At 35.2% G+C, this 20,107-nt stretch overlaps 2 protein-coding genes across 6 annotated transcripts in view; one reads left to right on the top strand and one right to left on the bottom strand.

The window, feature by feature from the left end:
* atp6v1h (ATPase H+ transporting V1 subunit H) overlaps positions 1 to 2,544 on the bottom strand; it is a 62,620-nt gene extending 60,076 nt beyond the window's left edge. The window contains exons 1-2 of one of the 2 annotated variants that reach the window (XM_051701602.1): positions 2,487 to 2,544; positions 1,767 to 1,908 (exon numbers count right to left, since the gene is read on the bottom strand). In XM_051701602.1, coding sequence (XP_051557562.1) covers positions 1,767 to 1,870 — 104 coding nt within the window. In that variant the 5' untranslated portion in view covers positions 1,871 to 1,908; positions 2,487 to 2,544. Of the gene's footprint in view, positions 1 to 1,766; positions 1,909 to 2,486 lie in introns of those variants that run through there. The other variant, XM_051701603.1, reaches the window with a different exon arrangement.
* Positions 2,545 to 3,087: 543 nt separating this feature from the next.
* On the top strand, positions 3,088 to 19,208 carry LOC127443099 (regulator of G-protein signaling 20-like). Of its 4 annotated transcripts, XM_051701611.1 has the most exons (6): positions 9,574 to 9,664; positions 11,114 to 11,179; positions 11,903 to 12,066; positions 13,777 to 13,902; positions 14,627 to 14,861; positions 16,914 to 19,208. In XM_051701611.1, the coding sequence occupies exons 3-6, from the start codon at positions 11,906 to 11,908 to the stop codon at positions 17,100 to 17,102; spliced, it is 711 nt and encodes a 236-aa protein (XP_051557571.1). In that variant the 5' UTR covers positions 9,574 to 9,664; positions 11,114 to 11,179; positions 11,903 to 11,905; the 3' UTR covers positions 17,103 to 19,208. The 4 variants fall into 4 exon arrangements, with proteins under 4 accessions (XP_051557570.1, XP_051557569.1, XP_051557571.1 ...); XM_051701610.1 differs by lacking the exons at positions 9,574 to 9,664; positions 11,114 to 11,179 and adding an exon at positions 3,088 to 3,384 and having other exon boundaries at positions 13,825 to 13,902; XM_051701609.1 differs by lacking the exons at positions 9,574 to 9,664; positions 11,114 to 11,179 and adding an exon at positions 3,088 to 3,384.
* Positions 19,209 to 20,107: the final 899 nt, after the last annotated feature.

Genomic DNA, 20,107 nt, shown 5'->3' with positions numbered 1-20,107 from the left:
TCTGAGGTCTTGGCTGATTTCTTTTGATTTTCCCATGATGTCAAGCAAAGAGGCACTGAGTTTGAAGGTAGGCCTTAAAATAAATCCACAGGTACAGGTATCAGAATCTAATTGGCTAATTGTCTAAAGGCTTGACATAATTTTCTGGAATTTTCCAGGCTGCTTAAAGGCACATTTAACTTGTATGTAAAGTGTATGTAAACTTCTTACCCACTGGAATTGTGATATAGTCAATTAAAAGTGAAACAATCTGTCTGTAAACAATTGTTGGAAAAATTACTCGTGTCATGCACAAAGTAGATGTCATAAACGACTTGCCAAAACTATAGTTTGCTAATATTAAATCTGTGGATTGGTTAAAAAATTAGTTTTAATTACTTCAACCTAAGTGTATGTAAACTTCAACTGTAAAGAAGGTTTATTTTCAGTGGTTTTCCTCAAATTTCCCATTCCTTACCCCAAACTTCCTTGGTAATGGGCCAGCTGGCTTGAATTTACATTTTGGAGGAGGAGGAATAATGGTGAATTTGCAGTTGTGTTTGAGACATTTCACGCATGAATTGCTGAGGTGATCACAACTGAATAAAACTCAACTCGGATGACTCAGGAGTTTATTAATATTTTTAAATGCAGATATATTGGAATGTACAGCATGAGCAATTGTTTTTATCCCTTTATATTTAGTGTATTGTGATTCAAAACATTGAAATATTGTGATCTTTTACTCGCTCATTTCTCAATGACTTCAGCCTCATCATAAGCAAAGACTGCGATATGCTCGTGCATTTATGTTGTCGGTTTGATCATCAGTGTGTTGAGATCGATGTTCAATTTCCCCAGTAACTAGCTCTGGCTCAAGAAGCACGGTGGAAGTGGTGTGTGTTTGTGTCTGTGTGTTGACTGCAAACTCGCATTCAGATTTTCCTCCATTCCGATATGCAACGCCCACTTTTCACAATCCAACAACTGATGGATAAAAAACCAAGTCCTCACCCTACAATTTTTTCTTGTTCAATAAGCCGTTTCACTCGGAAATACGTCATAATATGGAGGTAAAGTCAGTCGCAACTTCCGTTTCATGATGACTTTAAAGGGATAGTTCATTTAAAAATAAAAATGATCTCATAATTTACTCACCCTCATGCCATCCCAAATGTATATGACTTTCTTTCTTCAGCAGAACACAAACGAAGATTTTTAGAAGATTATCACAGCTCTATAGGTCCATACAATGCAAGTGAATGGTGATCAGACCTTTGAAGCTCCAAAAACCACAGACAATCGTAGTTTTGTCTAACAGATAACAGATAATGGAAAGTACAACACCCTGGCACCCAAACACAGACCACTGTGAGAGCCTTGTAACAGTCACAAGTCAGAAAGAGTTTCCTTAAAGGATGTAGACTTTGTTCCTGTTTCAGATTAGAATTACTCAAATAAATATGCAAAGCATATTTTACGTTTTAAAATGCGATGCAATAAAAATTCTGAACATACATACATAACTTGCTTCATTCTTATTTAATTGGCAGTGTCTCAAAACCTAGTGTGCTGCATAAATAAACAGCATTTTTGGGCATCATAAAGTCTCTAAACGGTCAGTATCTTGTTACAGTATACTATGATGCAAATAGGTTTTGAGACAGCCATTATGTTCTCAAACAAACAGAATTACAAATCAGTATTTAGATTGCACACTCCTGAGTTCTAGCTGTTCCCTGTGATCTAGAAGAGATATATTAAAAGCAGAAGTAATATGTACTCACTGGAGATAGGACTGCCAGTTGACCTTGTTTGCTCGGACCTCTGCGGCCTTGGCTGCGATGATGTTGGTCGGGACGGCAGCATCCACGGCCCCTCGGATATCCATCTTGACCTCTCTGTTATTCTATATCAGGACCTTAAAAACTTAAAATAGCATCAAATCGTAATGTGCTAACTCTGGAAACGCCACCACAACACTGCAGTCTATACTACAGCAACTTCACTCATGCGCAGGCAACTAGCTCATTAACTCAGTTCGAATAAAGGTTTGCAAGGTAGATAACACGGTAAAAAAAAATACAGAATAAAGCCAATATGAGACAAAACACACGCTAAAACTGTATGAAAGCGATGTTGTTGTTAATACATACTGTCAAATTATTTTAGCATCGCAGTGACTACATTATCTTGCTAATAGTGAAGGGGTAACAAATAACAACGAATTAGCCTTCATAAATGACTTTAGTAGTGCACTGAAGACAACATTTCAACATAACATGACAACATTTTTTCCAAACTATATCGTACAAACAAAACTGCTGAATGGAAAGAGCCACTGGACATCTGCAAATGTAAGCAAATAGCTATTTAGAAAGCTAGCGCGAGTGTCAATGTTAAATATGAAGTTCAGACATGCTAGCACCGTTATCTGACAATTATCTGCGAGCCCAATAAGCTATATTTCTACAAGAAATATTAGAAATACATTTGACTTTGCTTACCTGATGCCTCTGAGCTGTCAAATCGCAACAAAACGTCACGGGTTCAATATCACGTGATGCTGTCATGTGAGTGTGGGTTCACGTTAACCCTTTAAAGAGCTAAATCTTTTTCAGATGTTGTTAAATATCGTTGAATGTCTATAAGGTGATTCATCCACTTATATGCAGTGTTGCTCATGAATCTATTTTCTTGGATAGTGCAAACTGATTGCAGGGGCACCTATTTATAGATCTTTACAGGCCTAGATTAAAATATAGAGTCAACCACATTTAAAGGGTGAAGTTCAGGGCCAAGTTGCAAGTAACCCCTAAAGTTAAGAAAACCCTTATTGACCATACACTTACATTTACAACCAAGGACTGTCTAAACTTAATGCATGTATTTTAACAAAATATTGCACACTTATGGTTGTGCACAAAGACAGGAGCACACACATCCTGACTTTAATCTGCACTAAGCCTTTGAAGTGCCCTAAAGCATTGGGGGATCAGACTCGATGGGACATGCACATGTGTAATCCCTTCACTGCCCTCTACACCAAGTGCTGCTCTTATTTGTTGTCTTCTGTTGAAGTACCTGCTGGTCAGTGATGTGAAACTGCTTTGTATCATGAGAAACACAATGACTTTGAATCTTTGTGAACTTGTTTGCTCTTTGACAGCATGGAAAGGCTTCAGATGAGGAATGCTATGTAACAGAATTGTTTTAAGGTGGGAGGTCTGGCCCTCTTCTGTGGTACAGAGTTTTCGGCTTTCTCCCTACTTGATGTGGGGGCAGCTACGGCATCTTCTCTTGGCCTGTCGGCATGACGAGGGTTACTTCGCAACAGGAGGTTATGAAAATGAGGACGAGAATGACAATACAGAGGACAGATCAAAGGATCCCATTTCCTTTCAGGTAAGTCAGGGTATGGACCAATCTTTCTGATGTCAAAACTAGAGAGGTGCTTAATTATTTAAAGTTAACCATGAGAGCCATAGTAGCATTTCAAAAGAGCTTTTTGTTTTTCCTGACAACTATGTTTGTTGACTATATGAGATATTACAGATTTTGACAGTAACAAAGGCTTCCTCTATCCACACTTCCAAAACGGTTCCTGGATGCTATTTATTGTCCATGGAGGCAGCGCTCTTTGATGTGATCAGGTTATTTCTGGACATCTTCCTGTCTGAAAAGGGATTAAGAGTACTTGAGTAAATGGTTGCATAATCAAGAAGGTGGAGCACAATATATTCAATGTATTATGTTTGACAAAATAGTCTCAAACTTACATGATCATATCATATATGCTGACAGGTGAATAGAATCTGGAACAAATTTGGCCCATTGATATTAAACACTTTATGGCAAACATCAGACTTTTGGCAGTTGTAACTTTAGAATTAAGGGAGTGATTATCCATGCTAAATGGAAAAAAAAACCCTGAGACTTCTGAGAACTTGTTTGTATCTGTAACTTGTTTGTATACATAGGAACTGGGGCTGGATTCACAAAATGAAAGAAGAAAATTCAGTAACACTTTACAACAAGGTTCCATTTGTTAACATCAGTTAACAGCATTAGTTAACATGAACTAGCAATGAACTATACTTTTACAGCATTTAACAATCTTAGTTAATGTTAATTTTACAATATAGTAATATATTTTTAAAATCAAAAGTTGTAAAATTAGTTAATGCACTGTGAACTAACATGAACTAACCATGAACAACTGTATTTTTATTAACTATCATTTACAAAGATTAATAAAGGCTGAAAAAAAAAATATATTGTTCATTGTTTGTTCATGATACCTAATGCACTAACTAATGTTAATGAATGGAACCTTATTGTAAAGTGTTACCAGAAATTCTTCTTAACTACCATTTTCTTCTTAATTTCTATCTTAAGAAAAAAAAATTAAGATGTTCTTAAGAAGATATTTGAGAACTTAAGAATTTTTCAAGAATTGCTCTTAGGAGCATTCAGGGGTGAATCTACCGGGGTCTACCACCCTGGCATTTGGTATCCCAATGTATAAAATATACATTATACAAATGTAAGTATATTATTGTAACAATGCTGGCAAATGACAGGCAGACGATGATGATGAAGTGTAGAACGCAATTGCAGTTTAATACAAACGTGAAATTCAAAAACAGTAAACACAAACGTGAACAAAACATAAACATGAACTTGACTAGACTTGACGAAACTTTACTTGACTTAACTTGACATGACTTAACATAACATAACTTGACATAACTTGACCTGACTTGACTTGACTTGACTTGACATGACTACCAAACAGTGTTACAACACACAATACCTGACAAAGGACCAAGGCAAACATGAGGATATAAATACATGGACAAGGGTAAAAAGACAACCAATGAACAGACAGAACTATAGACAAGATAACATGACAATAAACCAATGAAAACAAGACACATGAACATGGAGGGAAACAGGATGATCACATGACTTGACATGGAAACAGGGAATCACATGACATGGCAGGGAAACAGGAAATAACATGACATCGAACACATGACTATAAACAGTAACTAAACTTCCAAAATAAAAGTCATGAACACAAAACATGAACAAAAACACATAAAAGCATGACAATTATTGATGCTGACGTTATGTAAAAGCTATTTATTTATGTCAAACTGTCTCAGCTCTAACCGAATGTCCTCATGCCACCCAATATATAATTTTCTAGATCCGCTACTGGGAACATTCTTACGAAGTTCTTATAATTTATCCTAAGAATTTTCTTACATTTTTTCTTTAGAACATTTTTGTGAATCTGGCCCTTGGCTCTGCAGTCTAACTGCATCTATTATTTACATCATGCATTTATTTTTTTAACTACATTCAGTCACAATAAACAGGTGAACCACAGATATATTAAAATCAGTTTGTTTTATAAAAATGTGTATTGTGTTTAAGCTTTTGGCGGTAGACAAAAGAATATCTAATAAAAAAGAAAGATCAGAAAATGCTTTTTTTCTGAATTGGCTGTTCTGATGGTGTCCCCTATTGCACTCATCATTTTTAAATATCTGTGTAAACGTGACAGGATTTTCTGCACTGAGACCTGCATAGTTGGCCTCTGACATCCTCAGCATGTTGGATGGAAATTGGAGAGTGTCTTTTAGTTATTTAATGAATTCCGAGAAAAATGTCTTGAAATTCTTTAGATTTGCTCTCTTGTTCATGCCTCAATTTTTGGACAGTATTAGCACATTCAGTGAATGGTACACCTTTAATCCTTGAATCTCAGTTTGGCCCATGTCCACCAAGACAAAAAGCATTATCAAAATATTAATAACTACAGTCTTGACCGACACAAAATATCGTTTTAAAGCTTAGAAGCTGTACTTTACAATGCATGTAGGCATTATGACCAAAACTGAACAAGTTCTTTGAAATTTGCAGACAAATCAGAAGTGTTCTGTTCATTTATTTATAATTTTGCACTGCACATTTTATTGTAATCGGTAAAAACATCAGACTGATCAAATAGCTATGTGCCATATGTCATTGGAAAGCTTTCAAAGAGTAGAATACAACCAGCCTATTTGTTTTACTCACAGGCAAAATATAGTGAGTAATAGCTAAGTACATTTCAAGTTGCTAATAAGTTGCGTTTTCGCTTATAACTTCACGAAAAATAAAAAGAACATAAAATATCACATACCATTACTTAGAGTAGGGAACATGATTGAAGAAAAAAAAAAAAAAAAGGCAGTTTTTGGGAGCTACCTTATAATGTCAAATCAGAAAAATAAGAAAAGTATTTTTTATTTTTATTTTTCAGCAGTTTCTTATGCTGAGAGTCTCATAAAGTATCATAATATATATCATATATATTTTAATACGTTTTCTTTAAAATTATACCAAACAATTGACCCTCTTTGTTTTTGTTTTTGTAGAGTTATAAGCCTTTAAAACACCTTCAGAGCTTACAGGGGACAAATTTAAAAAAGCTTTTTGTTTTACGACATCAGAGACAGTTAGATGTAAAGACCTGACTGGGCATGAAACTTAAAGGGCTGGACATCTGGTTTATTTTTTAATTAAATTCTTAAATTCACATATGAGTTAATTTAATGACCTTCATGGAAATCAATTTGAAAATGGCATGAACCTTGAGACCAGCCTTTGTTCTCCTAGAGAGTTCTTGGTTTCTGTTTTTCCTGACCTTTCTACTAAAAGGTTAGGAAGAACAGTTCTGCAACATTATTGACATTAAGGTATTGTTTTTTTTTAATGAGAAATTATTTCTGAACAGACCTTTATTCCAAGACAATCCTACTTGGAGTTTAATAAGTCCCTCACTTTGTCAATCAAGAATGGTCCAACAAATATGGAATGAAACATGAAACATAGATACATGGACTCTCTGGAAGAAAATACATATCTCAGTAGAAACCCAGTGGTCAAATTTAGATATTATAGACTATATTTCTTTTGATTTATATATTTGATTTTCAAATGGATAAGGATTACAAAGATTTTGCTAATATCTATGATGTTGTCTCATGCTATTGTTTGTGTTTAAAGACTAAAAATGTTTAAACTCACTGAGAGCAGTATCCAGTTGATTGCAGATTATCTAATGTTTCTTAAAGCATTAAAATTTAACAATCATGATACAGCACCCTGACCCAATGCACAGTGTTTCTATTTCTGTGGTTCTGGGACACACAGTTATGTTCTTGATGCCTGTTGAGGCTGCCATTCTCATGCATCTAGAAGGTTAGACAGTTAGTTTTATTATTTAATCCAAGACTGCCGCTTTGTACAGTACAAGTTGCCTTGGAATACCATTGAATGTTCTCCAATTAAACAACAATATCAACCAAAAAAATGTAGGCAAAGACTAACTTAAATTGTTTTAATTGTACTCAGAGATTTACATTAGAAACATATCTGATGTTAACATATACAGACATAGCTAATGCAATACTCTTTAAAATGTTATTTGAAATCTTTTCACATCAATAGAATTGGGAAAGGTATATATTTATACAAGCTGGCAAACAGTACCACCTAGCGTTTGCAGTGAGCTGGGTCTCTCTCACTCTATTTTCCACATAGTGACCGCATACCATGACAGTTATTTATACCACTGTTTCTAGATCTATGGATTCACAATTAAAGTTTAACAAATGAAAAATAATAATAATCATTACGCTTTACCTGCTTTAAATTCCACATTTCCAATATGCACACCAGGCCTGTCTTGATGTCTCACTCAAATTTGGATTGTCACGCAGATCTCCAGCAGATGTCAGTAATGCCTTTTGAAAACCATGTGAGGTGCCATAGACTAGAGTAGCATAGACTGTCAGCAATGGAAAACGTCATGTGGTTGGTTGGTTGGTTGGGTTCAAGTCATTAACGTCTTCACATAATGAGGAAGACTTAGTCCGTTTATTTTATAACTGTGATGTATCCTCAAAATTTTGATTTGATGTTAGCTCCTACTTATATGACCAACGAAAAATTGTCTACAGTTTATCACTTAAAGATGTCATATGTACTTATTCAAACAAGAACAAGATTGTGGAGTAGGTAAACTTTTACATTCTGCATTGAAAATATTACATCTTTAAACAAAATGTGCAAATTGCCAAGCAAATTTTCATTTATTTTTGTTAGAAATTGAGCTTTTGAAAAAAATCTTTAAAATGTATTGTCAATAAGAAGAATGACATTTTACTCAATTTTACTGAGAACTTCTTTCTTACTGAAAGCCCCTCACTTTATACCTTACTGCATCTTATATTTGACCCCTTAATTGTACACATAAGGTGAAACTGTAATTTCTCTCTATATATTACTTTTTATATTTATAACTATTATTTTATAATTATAATTATTTTATTTTTTCTACTTTTTTCTCCTCTGTTTAACTTGAAGAAGGTTGTAATTTTGTAATTTCTATACTGATTTGTTTTCTGAAATTTTGTGAACATGAAATTTGTCACAATAAAACAAACAATTAACGTCTTCACATCCACAATATCGACCGTGAACGGTCCACATAAGCAGCAACTGCCATCACACGTCGTATAATATTGCACAATGAGTAAACTAGGGGTTCCGAGTACACTCACTGACGCACACTCCAATTTGATGGCGAATTCAGGACCATGGACAGAGTCAGTTGTGCTGTGAACCTTCTTTATGTGATTTGGCTAGCGTCCCAATTTGTGCACTATTGCATTTCAAAACTGACTGCATTTGCTCTAAAACACGGTTCAATAACTGTCGAATCTTGGTTGAGAGCTTGTAACCACACCATTGACAAGATTTGTGTTCTGTATCTCTCTAAGGATAAAGTCGTGATTTCTGATGAGAAAGGGAACCTCCGTATGATGTTGTTGTTCTTAGATCGGGGGTCTTCCTCACATTTTCAACCCCATGGTCTACCATAAAGGGCCGTTCTGAACGCGTTCCTGCAGCCCAACAATACAACTGAACGCAGATGTCTCTAGACGCGTTTTTGAAAGTTGAAGTTCTTAAAAGCGTTTTTAAAAGTCCTTAGAACGCGGAGCTCCTGCACTGTCACATTCCATGACACTTTACTGACACCTTATTTTGAGGCGTACAGATAGGCTACAAAATGCCAACGTTAAACCTACCCATCCTCCCACGTTAAGGCCAATTCACACTAACCCATCAAACACGTTTGTTGGGTCAGTGTGTTCACACTTTTGGCATTTGTTAGGCTGGTTTAATAATGTGTGTTGCTTCTCACCATTGTAAATCCAATTGTCAACTTTAGCATGTTATTAAACATTCTCTGAGTCTATGTTTTTATTGTTGCGCTGACATACTGTATGACATGGCATCTCGTTGTCCCTTTTCGTGATAAACCGCATTTGAATGCGTCACGTTGCGTGGGTAATCTTTAGAATCGCATTTAGTGTTCCTGACGCGTGCAGAAGTGTAGGAAAATATTCAGTTATTTCGTGTTTTACTGTTAATGTTGCGGCCATTGATTTAAGTGCATACCAGTGACATCCTTTACGCTTCCACCACCACCACCACCACTACAGCTCTCGAGCGAGACGCATGCGCACTGACAAAAAATAGCCGGTCCTTAAAAAATTCTTATGCCAACGGATGTAATCAAGGCAAAGAATATCTCTTATCTCTGGGCATACATGGTGAAATTGTAAGTATGGGGATCCTAAGTTTATTATAAATAAACGAGTTATCTATGGAGAAAACGACCGTTGAGTTTGATTGTTGAAGATGGCATGTCATGTTTGACAGAAATGTCTTTTCGATGGTTGTCCTTGGCGATAAAGAGATATTGTAGCTGTGCTTCATGGATGTGCGATGGCAATACGATTCGTCCATTACGTTTTTATTTCAAAAAGAATAGGCTCTGAATTGAAAGATTGTGTCTTTATTTTCGTTACGAATGTGATCGACAATAAAAGCTATAATATTCCTTTTTCGTCTGTTGTGCTTCGTTTAAAATCAAGCAGACTGTATCGGGCTTTTTCTGTCAGTACCAACGTATGCCAGCCTTATGGCGCGTGAAATCAAGGGCACAAAATATTCAGTCGTAAATTGCCGAATATTGTTTTCTAAATCGTGTTTATTATTATCAGTCACGGATTGAGTATTTCTTATGCACCGTTGCTGTGATCACTGATGAAGGGATCCTACTGCAGCTAGACGCGTGTTGCGCCTCCTCCTACCTTCACCAAATATTCAAACATCTTTGCCAAGCATCGTCCATCAAGCGAGGAATTTGCCGTGATTCCTCGGATTTAACACAGCAAAATTTAATATGATCAGACCCATTGATCCTAAGTCACTTAATTATTATACAGTATCTCTCTGTAAATTCAAAATTCTCATATGTATTAATACACAAGGAGAAAAATGCAGTTTATTGTATATCCATGTCATGGTTTGTTTGAGCTCCAAAGCCATGTTGGTTGAATCAGTACAGACACTAAAGCTTGTGGAAATACTGTATAGAAAGCCAACCCACTTGGCAACAAATCTAAATGGATTGTGCTGGAGGCCTATTGTGATAATTATGTTATGAAAATAATTTATTTCATCAACATGCGAGACAGATATTGAAGAAATTGGAATTATGAATTCAGTTTGAATCTATCAGTTATTATTTATTGTTTAGGAACTTGATAAATATGTTGAACTTTATGAATTCTAACTACTTTTTACAAAAAATCCAGAAATCTAGTGGGACTGAAGTCTAAGTTATGGCAAGTAGGTTGATTATTTAAAGTAATATTCCGGGTTCAATACAAGTTAAGCTCAATCGACAGCATTTGTGGCATAATGTTGATTACCACAAAAAAAAAAAAAAAAAATATATATATATATATATATATATATATATATATATATATATATATATATATATATATATATATATATTTGACTCATCCCTCCTTTCCTTAAAAAACAGTAAAAATTTAGGTTACAGTGAGGCACTTTTCCTCAAATATTTGGAGGATTTAAAGGCAATAATGTGATGCCTATAATTTCTTAAAAAACTTACATCAATTCTTCTGTTAAAACTTTTGTATTATTTAAACTGTAAAGTTGTTTAAATTTTATTTTTTTACGGTCATTTTAGGGTTTACAGTGTTACGTCTTCATGGCAACGAAGTTGTAAAATTGGATATAACTTTACACAGAAAAGGTGAGTAAGCAATTTTATCACACTAAAATCATGTTAACACACTTATTGTTTATGTCTTGTGTCTATACTTTTGAAACAGTGAGCATTTTAATGTTTACGGATGGGACCCCATTCACTTACATTGTAAGTGCCTTCCTGTCACCCAGAGTTTTGCGCTTTTTTTTTTTTTTAAGAAAAAAGAGGGACAAGTCTAAATAAATTTTGTGATTATCAATATTATGCCACAAATGCTGTTGATTAACTTGTATTGAACCCAGAATATTCCTTTGGGTAGTATCCATGTTTTCAAAATCAACTGAAGAGAGGTTATTGCTCAAGAATGAGCTAACATTTTAGGTCATGTTAGTCTTTGTGACATGTCAGAACATTTTGGTTTATTTGGTCAAGTGAAAACATGCCCACGTTCATTAATCTATGTGCACATTTACCATTACTTTGGGATTGGGGTTTTATCCTTTCATTTTCCAGCATGATCAGATAATGGAAACCACTTTCAATCATATTGGTTTAACCAGCCTCCACTTTTCTTCTGTGCTTTATGTTTTTTTTTAAGCATTCTTTTCTCCATTGTAAACCACAAAATGTTTAAGTGGACTTGAGGAAAATAATTTCCTCCAATATTTTCACCCCCACAATTGCTCATTGAGCCATTTATTATCAGACGTTGGTCTCTGTGGCTGCATTTGTATTGGCTCCGTCTCAGTTGCATCCTGTTTTCTGCAGCCCATGGGATCAGAGCGGATGGAGATGCGAAAGAGGCAGATGTCGGTGCAGCAGGAGTTGGTGGCGGGGACTACAGCACCGACACAGAATGAGCAGCCCAGCCAGGGGAACCGCGGCTCCAATGCCTGCTGCTTCTGCTGGTGCTGTTGCTGTAGCTGCTCTTGGTAGGAGTATTTTCATTTACTACACTGGTAATATGGGATCTTATCTAACATGTTTAGCTTTAGGCCCAATTGGTGGCCAAGAAACCACCTTATTTTAAGAAAATTATTGCATGGGACAAGACTTAAATTAAATATTACTTTGTGGTTTGAAAATGAAAATATTGTCATCGTTGACTCACCCTCATGTTGTTCCAAACCCATATTACTTTCTATCTTCCGTGGAGCACAAAATGAGATGTTAGGCAGAATCTTAGCTTCTGTCACGATTCACATTAATTGCACCTGTTTGCAATACAGTTATCTCCTTTTGTGTTCTATGGAAGAAAGAAAAATCAAATGGGTTTGGAACAACCTGAGAGTGAGCAAATGGCTTAATTTTCATTTCTGGGTGAGTCATCCCATTAAAGCTGAAGTGTGTAACTATTTTGGTGTTAACATATTTTCTCCTGTCTCAGCTTGAAATGCAAAGACAACTGTAAGTATGCCATTTGTTGGTTAATTTTCTCGAAAACTGTAAACACTGTCTCTCTGTGGGCTATAAAAATTCCTCTGCTTGTTTTGAGTGACCCGTCCAGCCCGACACAACAACACTGACTCAACCAGTTGCGAGATTTGGGGGTGGGACTATCAGTTTGTTTGTTAAAATAAAGGGGAGTATTCGGAAGGTTGTTTGAAAACAATGTTTATTTTTGTAATTTCATTCTGTGGCACTAGTGGAATAGGAAGTACACACTTCAGCTTTAAGTATCATTGCAAGATAAATATGCCTGGAATATTGACCAGAAATGCTTTAACTCTATGCAATATTGTACACTATACTGTTTTTTAATTCATTTTCCATGTTTACAGAAAAAAAAAAAGTAATTTTTACTGAGGTGTCAGGTATCCCAAGACATCTTTGAAAATTCCTCTTGAGATCAGTCAGTCAAGAACATTGGACAATGTGCTCTGATCACCTGAGCTCATGGTTTTCTGTTTGTGGGCTCATAATGAGCACCTGTTACAGTGCTAAATTGAACATTGGGAAGACTTAAAGGAATATTCCGGGTTCAATTCAAGTTAAGCTCAATCAAAAGCATTTGCAACATAATGTTGATTGCCAAAAATAAATACGTTCGACTCATCCCTTTTCTTTAAAAAAAGTTACTGTGAGGCACTTACAATGGAAGTAAATGGGGCCAATTTTTGGAGGGTTTAAAGGCAGAAATGTGAAGCTTATAATTTTATAAAAGCACTTACATGAATCCTTCTGTTAAAACTCGTGTATAATTTGAGCTGTAAAGTTGTTTAAATCATAATTTTTACAGCCATTTTAGGGTTTGTTTACATTGCATCGTCATGGCAATGAAGTTGTAAAATTGGCTATAACTTTACACAGAAAAGGTTAGTAAGTGATTTAATCACTCTAAAATCATGTTAATATGCATATTGTTTATGTCTTGTGGCAATAATTTTGAAATAGTATTTTAACGTTTACGGATTGGCATCATTCATTTCCATTGTAAGTGCCTCATTGTAACCCAGATTTTTGGTTTTTAAAAACAAAAAAAACAAAAGGAGGGGCAAGTCAGAATTATTTTTTGTGGTAATCAACATCATGCCACAAATGCTGTCGACTGAGCTTAACTTGTATTGAACCCGGAATATTCCTTTAAATAGCTCCAAGAGAGAAGGTACTCCGAGGCTTCCTAATGACTACTGTTACTCTAGGTGTCTTGGGATCATGATGCGTTTACTACCCTGCAGTCTCACTGTTAGGAATGAAGACAGAGACGAGAGGAACCGAAGAGCCTCATATGATTTTAAAGCAGAGGGAAATGCAGACTTTGAGGAGAGGTCAGTCGTTCCAGCTTTTTATAGGAATAGGTGTTCTAAAACTACTTAAAAGTCCACAAAGCTTCATAAAAAAGTAAAACAGCTACACTGCTGCTAAATGGGGGTTTACTATAAAATATTAAAAAGTGAAGCCAAAAGGACATTCATAGTTGTTTGGCAAATTATAAGAATAATTGATTCACAAAAATATACTCCGAAAGTGAAGTGTTGTAAAACAAACCCTTAATTGCAAGTAACTTAAATGAACAATGTTGCTGTTCCTCAAGATGTTTTGATATTTAGTCAAAATTGGCTTGGATTTTGTTTGGTTTGTAAAACATTCAGAGCTAGCTTCAAAACTTTCTTTCGTTTCTCATCTTATCTTAAAATTTATGATGTTTAGAAAAATGCACACAGTACACAATACAGTGCCATTTTCTTCAAGATGCTGGCATATATATTAGATGGATGAGCATGAGATGAGCATAAAAACTTCCTCCTCTGGAATAGGGGGGCCCAGCAAAACGATAAGCTCCAGGGCCCAGGACCACCCTGCATGTGATATGAATGTGTATATTTTTAGAAAATATTTACTGTCAAGGGGCAGTTCTGCACGGTGCAACTTTGCGACAAACACTCTCCTGTTACTCTTGAAATTATCCTACTATGTGAATAATTGGTAGTAAGAAGTGTCATTGCAGTGTTTGTTGGGTAAATTGATCAAGACCTCTGTAATTCTTGACAGTCCAAAACCCACTGCGGAGGAGGTGTGCTCATGGGGGCAATCCTTCGACAAGCTAATGCTCTGCCCCGCTGGAAGAAGTGCCTTCCGGCAGTTTCTTCGCACTGAGTTCAGTGAGGAAAACATGCTCTTTTGGTTGGCTTGTGATGAATTTACTAAGGAAACCAATAAGAGCATCATCGAGGAGAAGGCGCGGGTTATATATGAAGACTACATCTCTATTCTCTCTCCCAAAGAGGTCAGTGGGAGCAATATAGTAAATATTTCCTGTATAATCACAGTGTATAAATTAAAAGAAACTTGAGACTTCATTTGAAGTTCCTCAGATTGCCACACTGGCAGCACCCTGGAGAACCTCTAGGAACCCTCTCAAAAAGGGCAGTTCTCTGAGGCCACATCCACACCAAGAATTTTGGTTGAAAATTTTGTTTTCCATTTCCTACCATCATAATTTTTTAAAAGTATGATGCAGCACTACAGAGCATTTTTAAATCTCCATTTTCAGTTGAGGAAAACACTGTTTCAGTGTGAATGAGAGGCAAAATCAAAACGTGTTTGTGTGGAAGTGGCCTAAAAGAACCCATAAGACCCTGCAAGAACTCAAAAGACTGTCAACTGTTCCTTCAGTAACCCCATTATAAAGGAAAGACACTTAAGGCACTTGAAATACATATTGTAGTTCCTTTAGTACAAATTAGGATACCTGAGGCACCCTGAAACGTGTGCCTAGAGGTTCTCCAGAACATGAGTTTTCAAAATTTTAGATGCCAAGAACCCCCAAATATGATAATTCCCTTGCGAGGGACCCCCAGCTATTTACGTATTTTAATGAATAAAGTAATCTTTATACTGTGTGAAAAAAAAAATAGTAAGTGAAATATTATAAAGACATGTTGTTTGCAAAATGGAATAACTGACTATTTTATCGTTATTGCACTGAAGACAAAAGAAATGAAAAAATAGTACACACAAGTATAGTATACATAAGTACAAAAGTACACACATTTTTTGCAAGGAAGAAGAGAAAAACATTCAGAAATATTTTTTTGTACAAAACTATATGTAGTTAATAGAATGGCTGTCAATGGACCCTTTTCACACATCCGCGTTCATGAAAGCGGAAGTCATCATAGTTGGCTAAACTTGAATGGTGGTGAATGGGGGACCAAAAATCAATGATTACGCTTTTACAGCTTTGCAAAGGAAGATAAAAATATAGAGAGCTGGATAACAGCAATAAAAAGAGAGAAAAAGACCAAGTTTTCTGTCACTTTCTCAGCAGCTGTTTTAGAAGCCTCATTGCAGCTATGGTAAATTATTTTTTAAAACTTATTCCAGGGTAATATAATACAAAGTACAATGTTATAAATTTACACTAAAATTGGAAATATAAAAAAAGTTTGCTACATTTACGTTGTTAAAGGCAGAAACGCATCAAAACAGGTCTGTGAAAAGGGTCCATAGTGTAAAATAAAATAATCAATAATCCCATATGTATATGACTTTGTCTTCTGCAGAACAAAAACGATTTTTAGAAGAATATTTCAGCTCTATAGGTCCATAAAATGCAAGTAAATGGTGACCAGACCTTTCAAAATCCAAAAATCACATTAAGGCAGCATAAAAGTAATCCATCTGACTCCAGTGGTTAAATACAAATCTTCAGAAGCAATATGATAGGTGTGGGTGAGAAACAGATCAATATTTAGGTCCTTGTTTACTATAAATTAAAGTGAAAGTGTAGATTTATAGTAAAAAAGGATTGAAAAATAATTCTGTTTCTCACCCAAAGTGATTGCATCGCTTCAGAAGATATATATTAAACCACTGGAGTCATATGTATTACTTTTTTGCCGCCTTTAAGTGATTTTTGGAGCTTCAAAAGTCTGGTAACCATTCAACTGGATTGTATGGACCTACAGAGCTAAAATATTCTTCTAAAAATCTTTGATTTGTTCTGCAGAAGAGGGTAAGTCATACACATTGGGATGGCATGAAAGTGAGTAAATGATGAGAGAATTTACATTTTTGGTGAACTATCCCTTTAACCTCATGATTTTCATCCAGTCTTTAGAAAGTATAATGAAAAAGTAATAATGCCAAATGTTAACCTTTTTACTTTTTGCATCCCCTTGGGGCCTTCTGGGAGTCCCCGGACTCCAGTTTGAAAACCCCTGCTCCAGAAGGTTCGACCAGTGTGAAATCTGAGAAAACCCAAATGGTTTCTCAAGTATCTCTTCATTTTAAAAGTGACATGACAAATATTGTGGTTTTTTTGTGCTTTTCTCAGGTGAGCCTTGACTCTAGAGTTCGGGAGGTTATAAACAGGAACATGCTGGAGCCAACATCCCACACATTTGATGACGCCCAGCTCCAGATATACACGCTAATGCAAAGAGACTCATATCCGCGATTCATGAACTCCCAAGTCTACAAAACCCTGCTTAAGACAGTCTCCGAGCAGTCGGTGGAATCTTAGATCTCTGTGATCCTGGTTGAATTTCCCCTCCCTATCTTTTATTTGTTACCTTTCCTTGTGTAGAGTATGTTTAAAAGGACCTCAGTATAGGTCCTCCCAGGGATTTTACTGCTATAGGGATCTGTACCTGACAAAAAGACACTCAGGTCTCCAGGTCACTGGATAAAAAAAAAAGTCTCAAATCTCCTGAGGGCTCCACAACACAAGTACTGCTACAGATCAGCATAGCAAGATGCTCCAAAGGATTATCAGTGCATTTTGATGTTTTTAAGAAAATAATATATTTTATTTGTGTTGAAGTTTTTATTGTTTCTAACAATTATTATTATTATTATTATTTTTATTGTTTGAATGAAGATGTGATACCAATTGTGGGCTATATACAGTATATACAGTAGATATATTTATGAATTTGTATTACATTTCTTCAACCATTTTCTTGTGTTACAATGTTTAAAGAAAAGGGAATTATGGGTAACCAGTATTGCCGATTTCTGAATAGTGCGTATGAGAATCAAAGCTCAAATCAAGGCAACAATTCAGCTCTACCCAGGGTACACAGTATTTTTATTCAGTACACTCCCTGTTATAATGACTTGGCATCTCCAATGGAAGGATTACAATTATCTGCCATTCCACTTTGAAGTCAGTATTAAAGGCAGAGACTGAAGTAGGGGAAAAATATTAAAATAACAAAGGACAAAACATAAAGACAAAATGGATAAAAAAGTAATGTCACAAATGGATGATTTTGTCACCAAATCTTTGTCATTAATGGATGGAAATGGAATTGAAACCAGTTTTTAATATCAGATAACATATCTCAAAAGGCATAGTGAAATTAATTTTCCCTGCTTTTTGTATTCCACAAGAAAATATTAAGAATATATTTAAAGAAATATCATCCATTTTTTTCTTCTTCTTCTTCTTCTGTATCATAGCATTAAATTATTCCTATGCTGCACACAGAATGAGCAGCTAAGAGATGGTTGGACATGACTATTCCTTGCATGTACTCAACTCAAAGATACTATAAAGCCTAATCTCTTTTGTGTACAGTATGTTGAGGTAGTAATATTTTCACGAATTACCTCTAATGTCTTTGAGAGGAATACAACAGATTTAGCATGCAGTATTTTTACTACAGTATCAAATGTATTTTAGATTTAAACATCTCCCATTTCTACAGTATATTTAGATCTGAATGGAAAAGGACAGGCTTTATTGACAGCACCCTCATAGGTAGATGACACCAAAGTAGCCAAGTCAAGTAAAACTGTGTAATTAGCTTTTTCCTCCAATATAACTGACAGAATTGGAGCTGCCAAGTTCTTCTATATGTTTAGTTCTGTGAATTACTTTGCTGCCTGACTTTCATGTCATTCAAAGACAAGATCCTCACGTGGGGAAGTGCCTTGACATTAAATTTTGTGACATCTCTTTTTTGGCAATAGTTGATTTAAACTCTTGCCACATATGTAGACTCTGGGCCTTTGATCAATTCATGAGATGACTTGTCCTGCACAGTAACTTCTGAATTGAACTATTGCACTTCATTTGCCTCTAGTTCTGAAGCGGAAACAAACACCATCAGTTTTTTCAAGTACTAAAGTCACCATATTTAAGGAATTAGGTTTGTTTGTCAGGTAGAGATGAGGACAATTAATTAAGATTGTTGATCAAAGTCCAAACACATATCTACCAACATGTATTTCATGGTGGTGCTTCTACCTGACTTAGACTAAATTAATATGTGCAACTGACATGTGCAATTTGAGCTGATGGATTCACCACATAGATCAACCTCATATACAATCTAAGCCAATGGTTTGGAGTTATACTGCCTATAATATTTTTTTTTCTTTCACTCTTTTTTGTTGTTGTTCTGTAAAATATACAAAAAGTGTTATTTTCCAATCATTTTACACACAAATTATAAAAATGTTTTGATTAATAATACGTGAATGTTTACAGTAATCAAATTAGTTTTTTTTTTTTTTCTGTTTTATTGAATTGAGAAAAAAAATGATTTGTGGGCATTTTGGAATCTTTAAGATACAATAAAGCACAATAATTTTAAAATGTGTGATTGTTTTAAGAGATTAAACAAACATTCTGTGAGCACCCCCTGCCTATGTATCACTTCCTATATAGTTTTAGTAATTCTGAAAAGCAAGGATGGATTAAGGCCCCAGGGAGCAAGCATCTTTAAAGGCCCCCTTTTGATTAAATTTTAAGTAATGTCCAAATAATGTGAATTTGATTGCAAGATTAAAATTATGAGTAATGAATAGGAGTGGGTAAACACTGATTTCAAGATGCATCGTGATCATCATTTGAACGATCTCGATATCGATTCTTAAATCACAAGATCGATCTTGTTCTCTGTGTGCAACCCTCCACTACAATGATAGGAAATCACTCGCATTTGTGACCAAATTTCATGCAATGCGACTAAAAATGTATACACAGTAGACTAATTGGCATCTGGCTGGTAAATGTAAAATTTCACTCACCAGTGATTGTGTAGTATAGTGGTGAATATTAAGCAGCATGTTGAGAGTAAAAGTTGTTCCGTGTAATGTGTGTCCAAAGACGAGATCCACGCAACCAAACTGTCAATGAAAAAAGTCTCTTTTAATTCCCTTTTCTGTTCTTTACAGTCAGTTGTTGGTCAAAATCATCAAAAAAATTAAATTTAATTCTAATCAGGCAGAGCACAGATGAGATAAAGCCATTCAAGTCTCTCTGGTTAACATGCGCAGCTTTAAACAGAAATGACGGGTTTCCTTAGCACATGTTCGACAATTATGCAATTAAACAATAAAAATGCAACAAAATATAATATATGCAATATAATATAATATTTATTGATAAACACATTGATTTGTTCATTTGTAAAAAGCTCAAATGTGACCAAAATGATAAAAAGCTAATAAAATAGAATTAGTTTTTTTATTTGTAAGCAAAAGGGATATTTTAACTAAAATATACCCATATGAACT

The sequence above is a fragment of the Myxocyprinus asiaticus genome, chromosome 6 (assembly GCF_019703515.2).
Source record: "Myxocyprinus asiaticus isolate MX2 ecotype Aquarium Trade chromosome 6, UBuf_Myxa_2, whole genome shotgun sequence".
NCBI lineage: Eukaryota > Metazoa > Chordata > Actinopteri > Cypriniformes > Catostomidae > Myxocyprinus > Myxocyprinus asiaticus.
The sequence above is the reverse complement of the archived record's forward strand: the minus strand, read 5'-3'. Positions and strand labels throughout refer to the sequence as shown.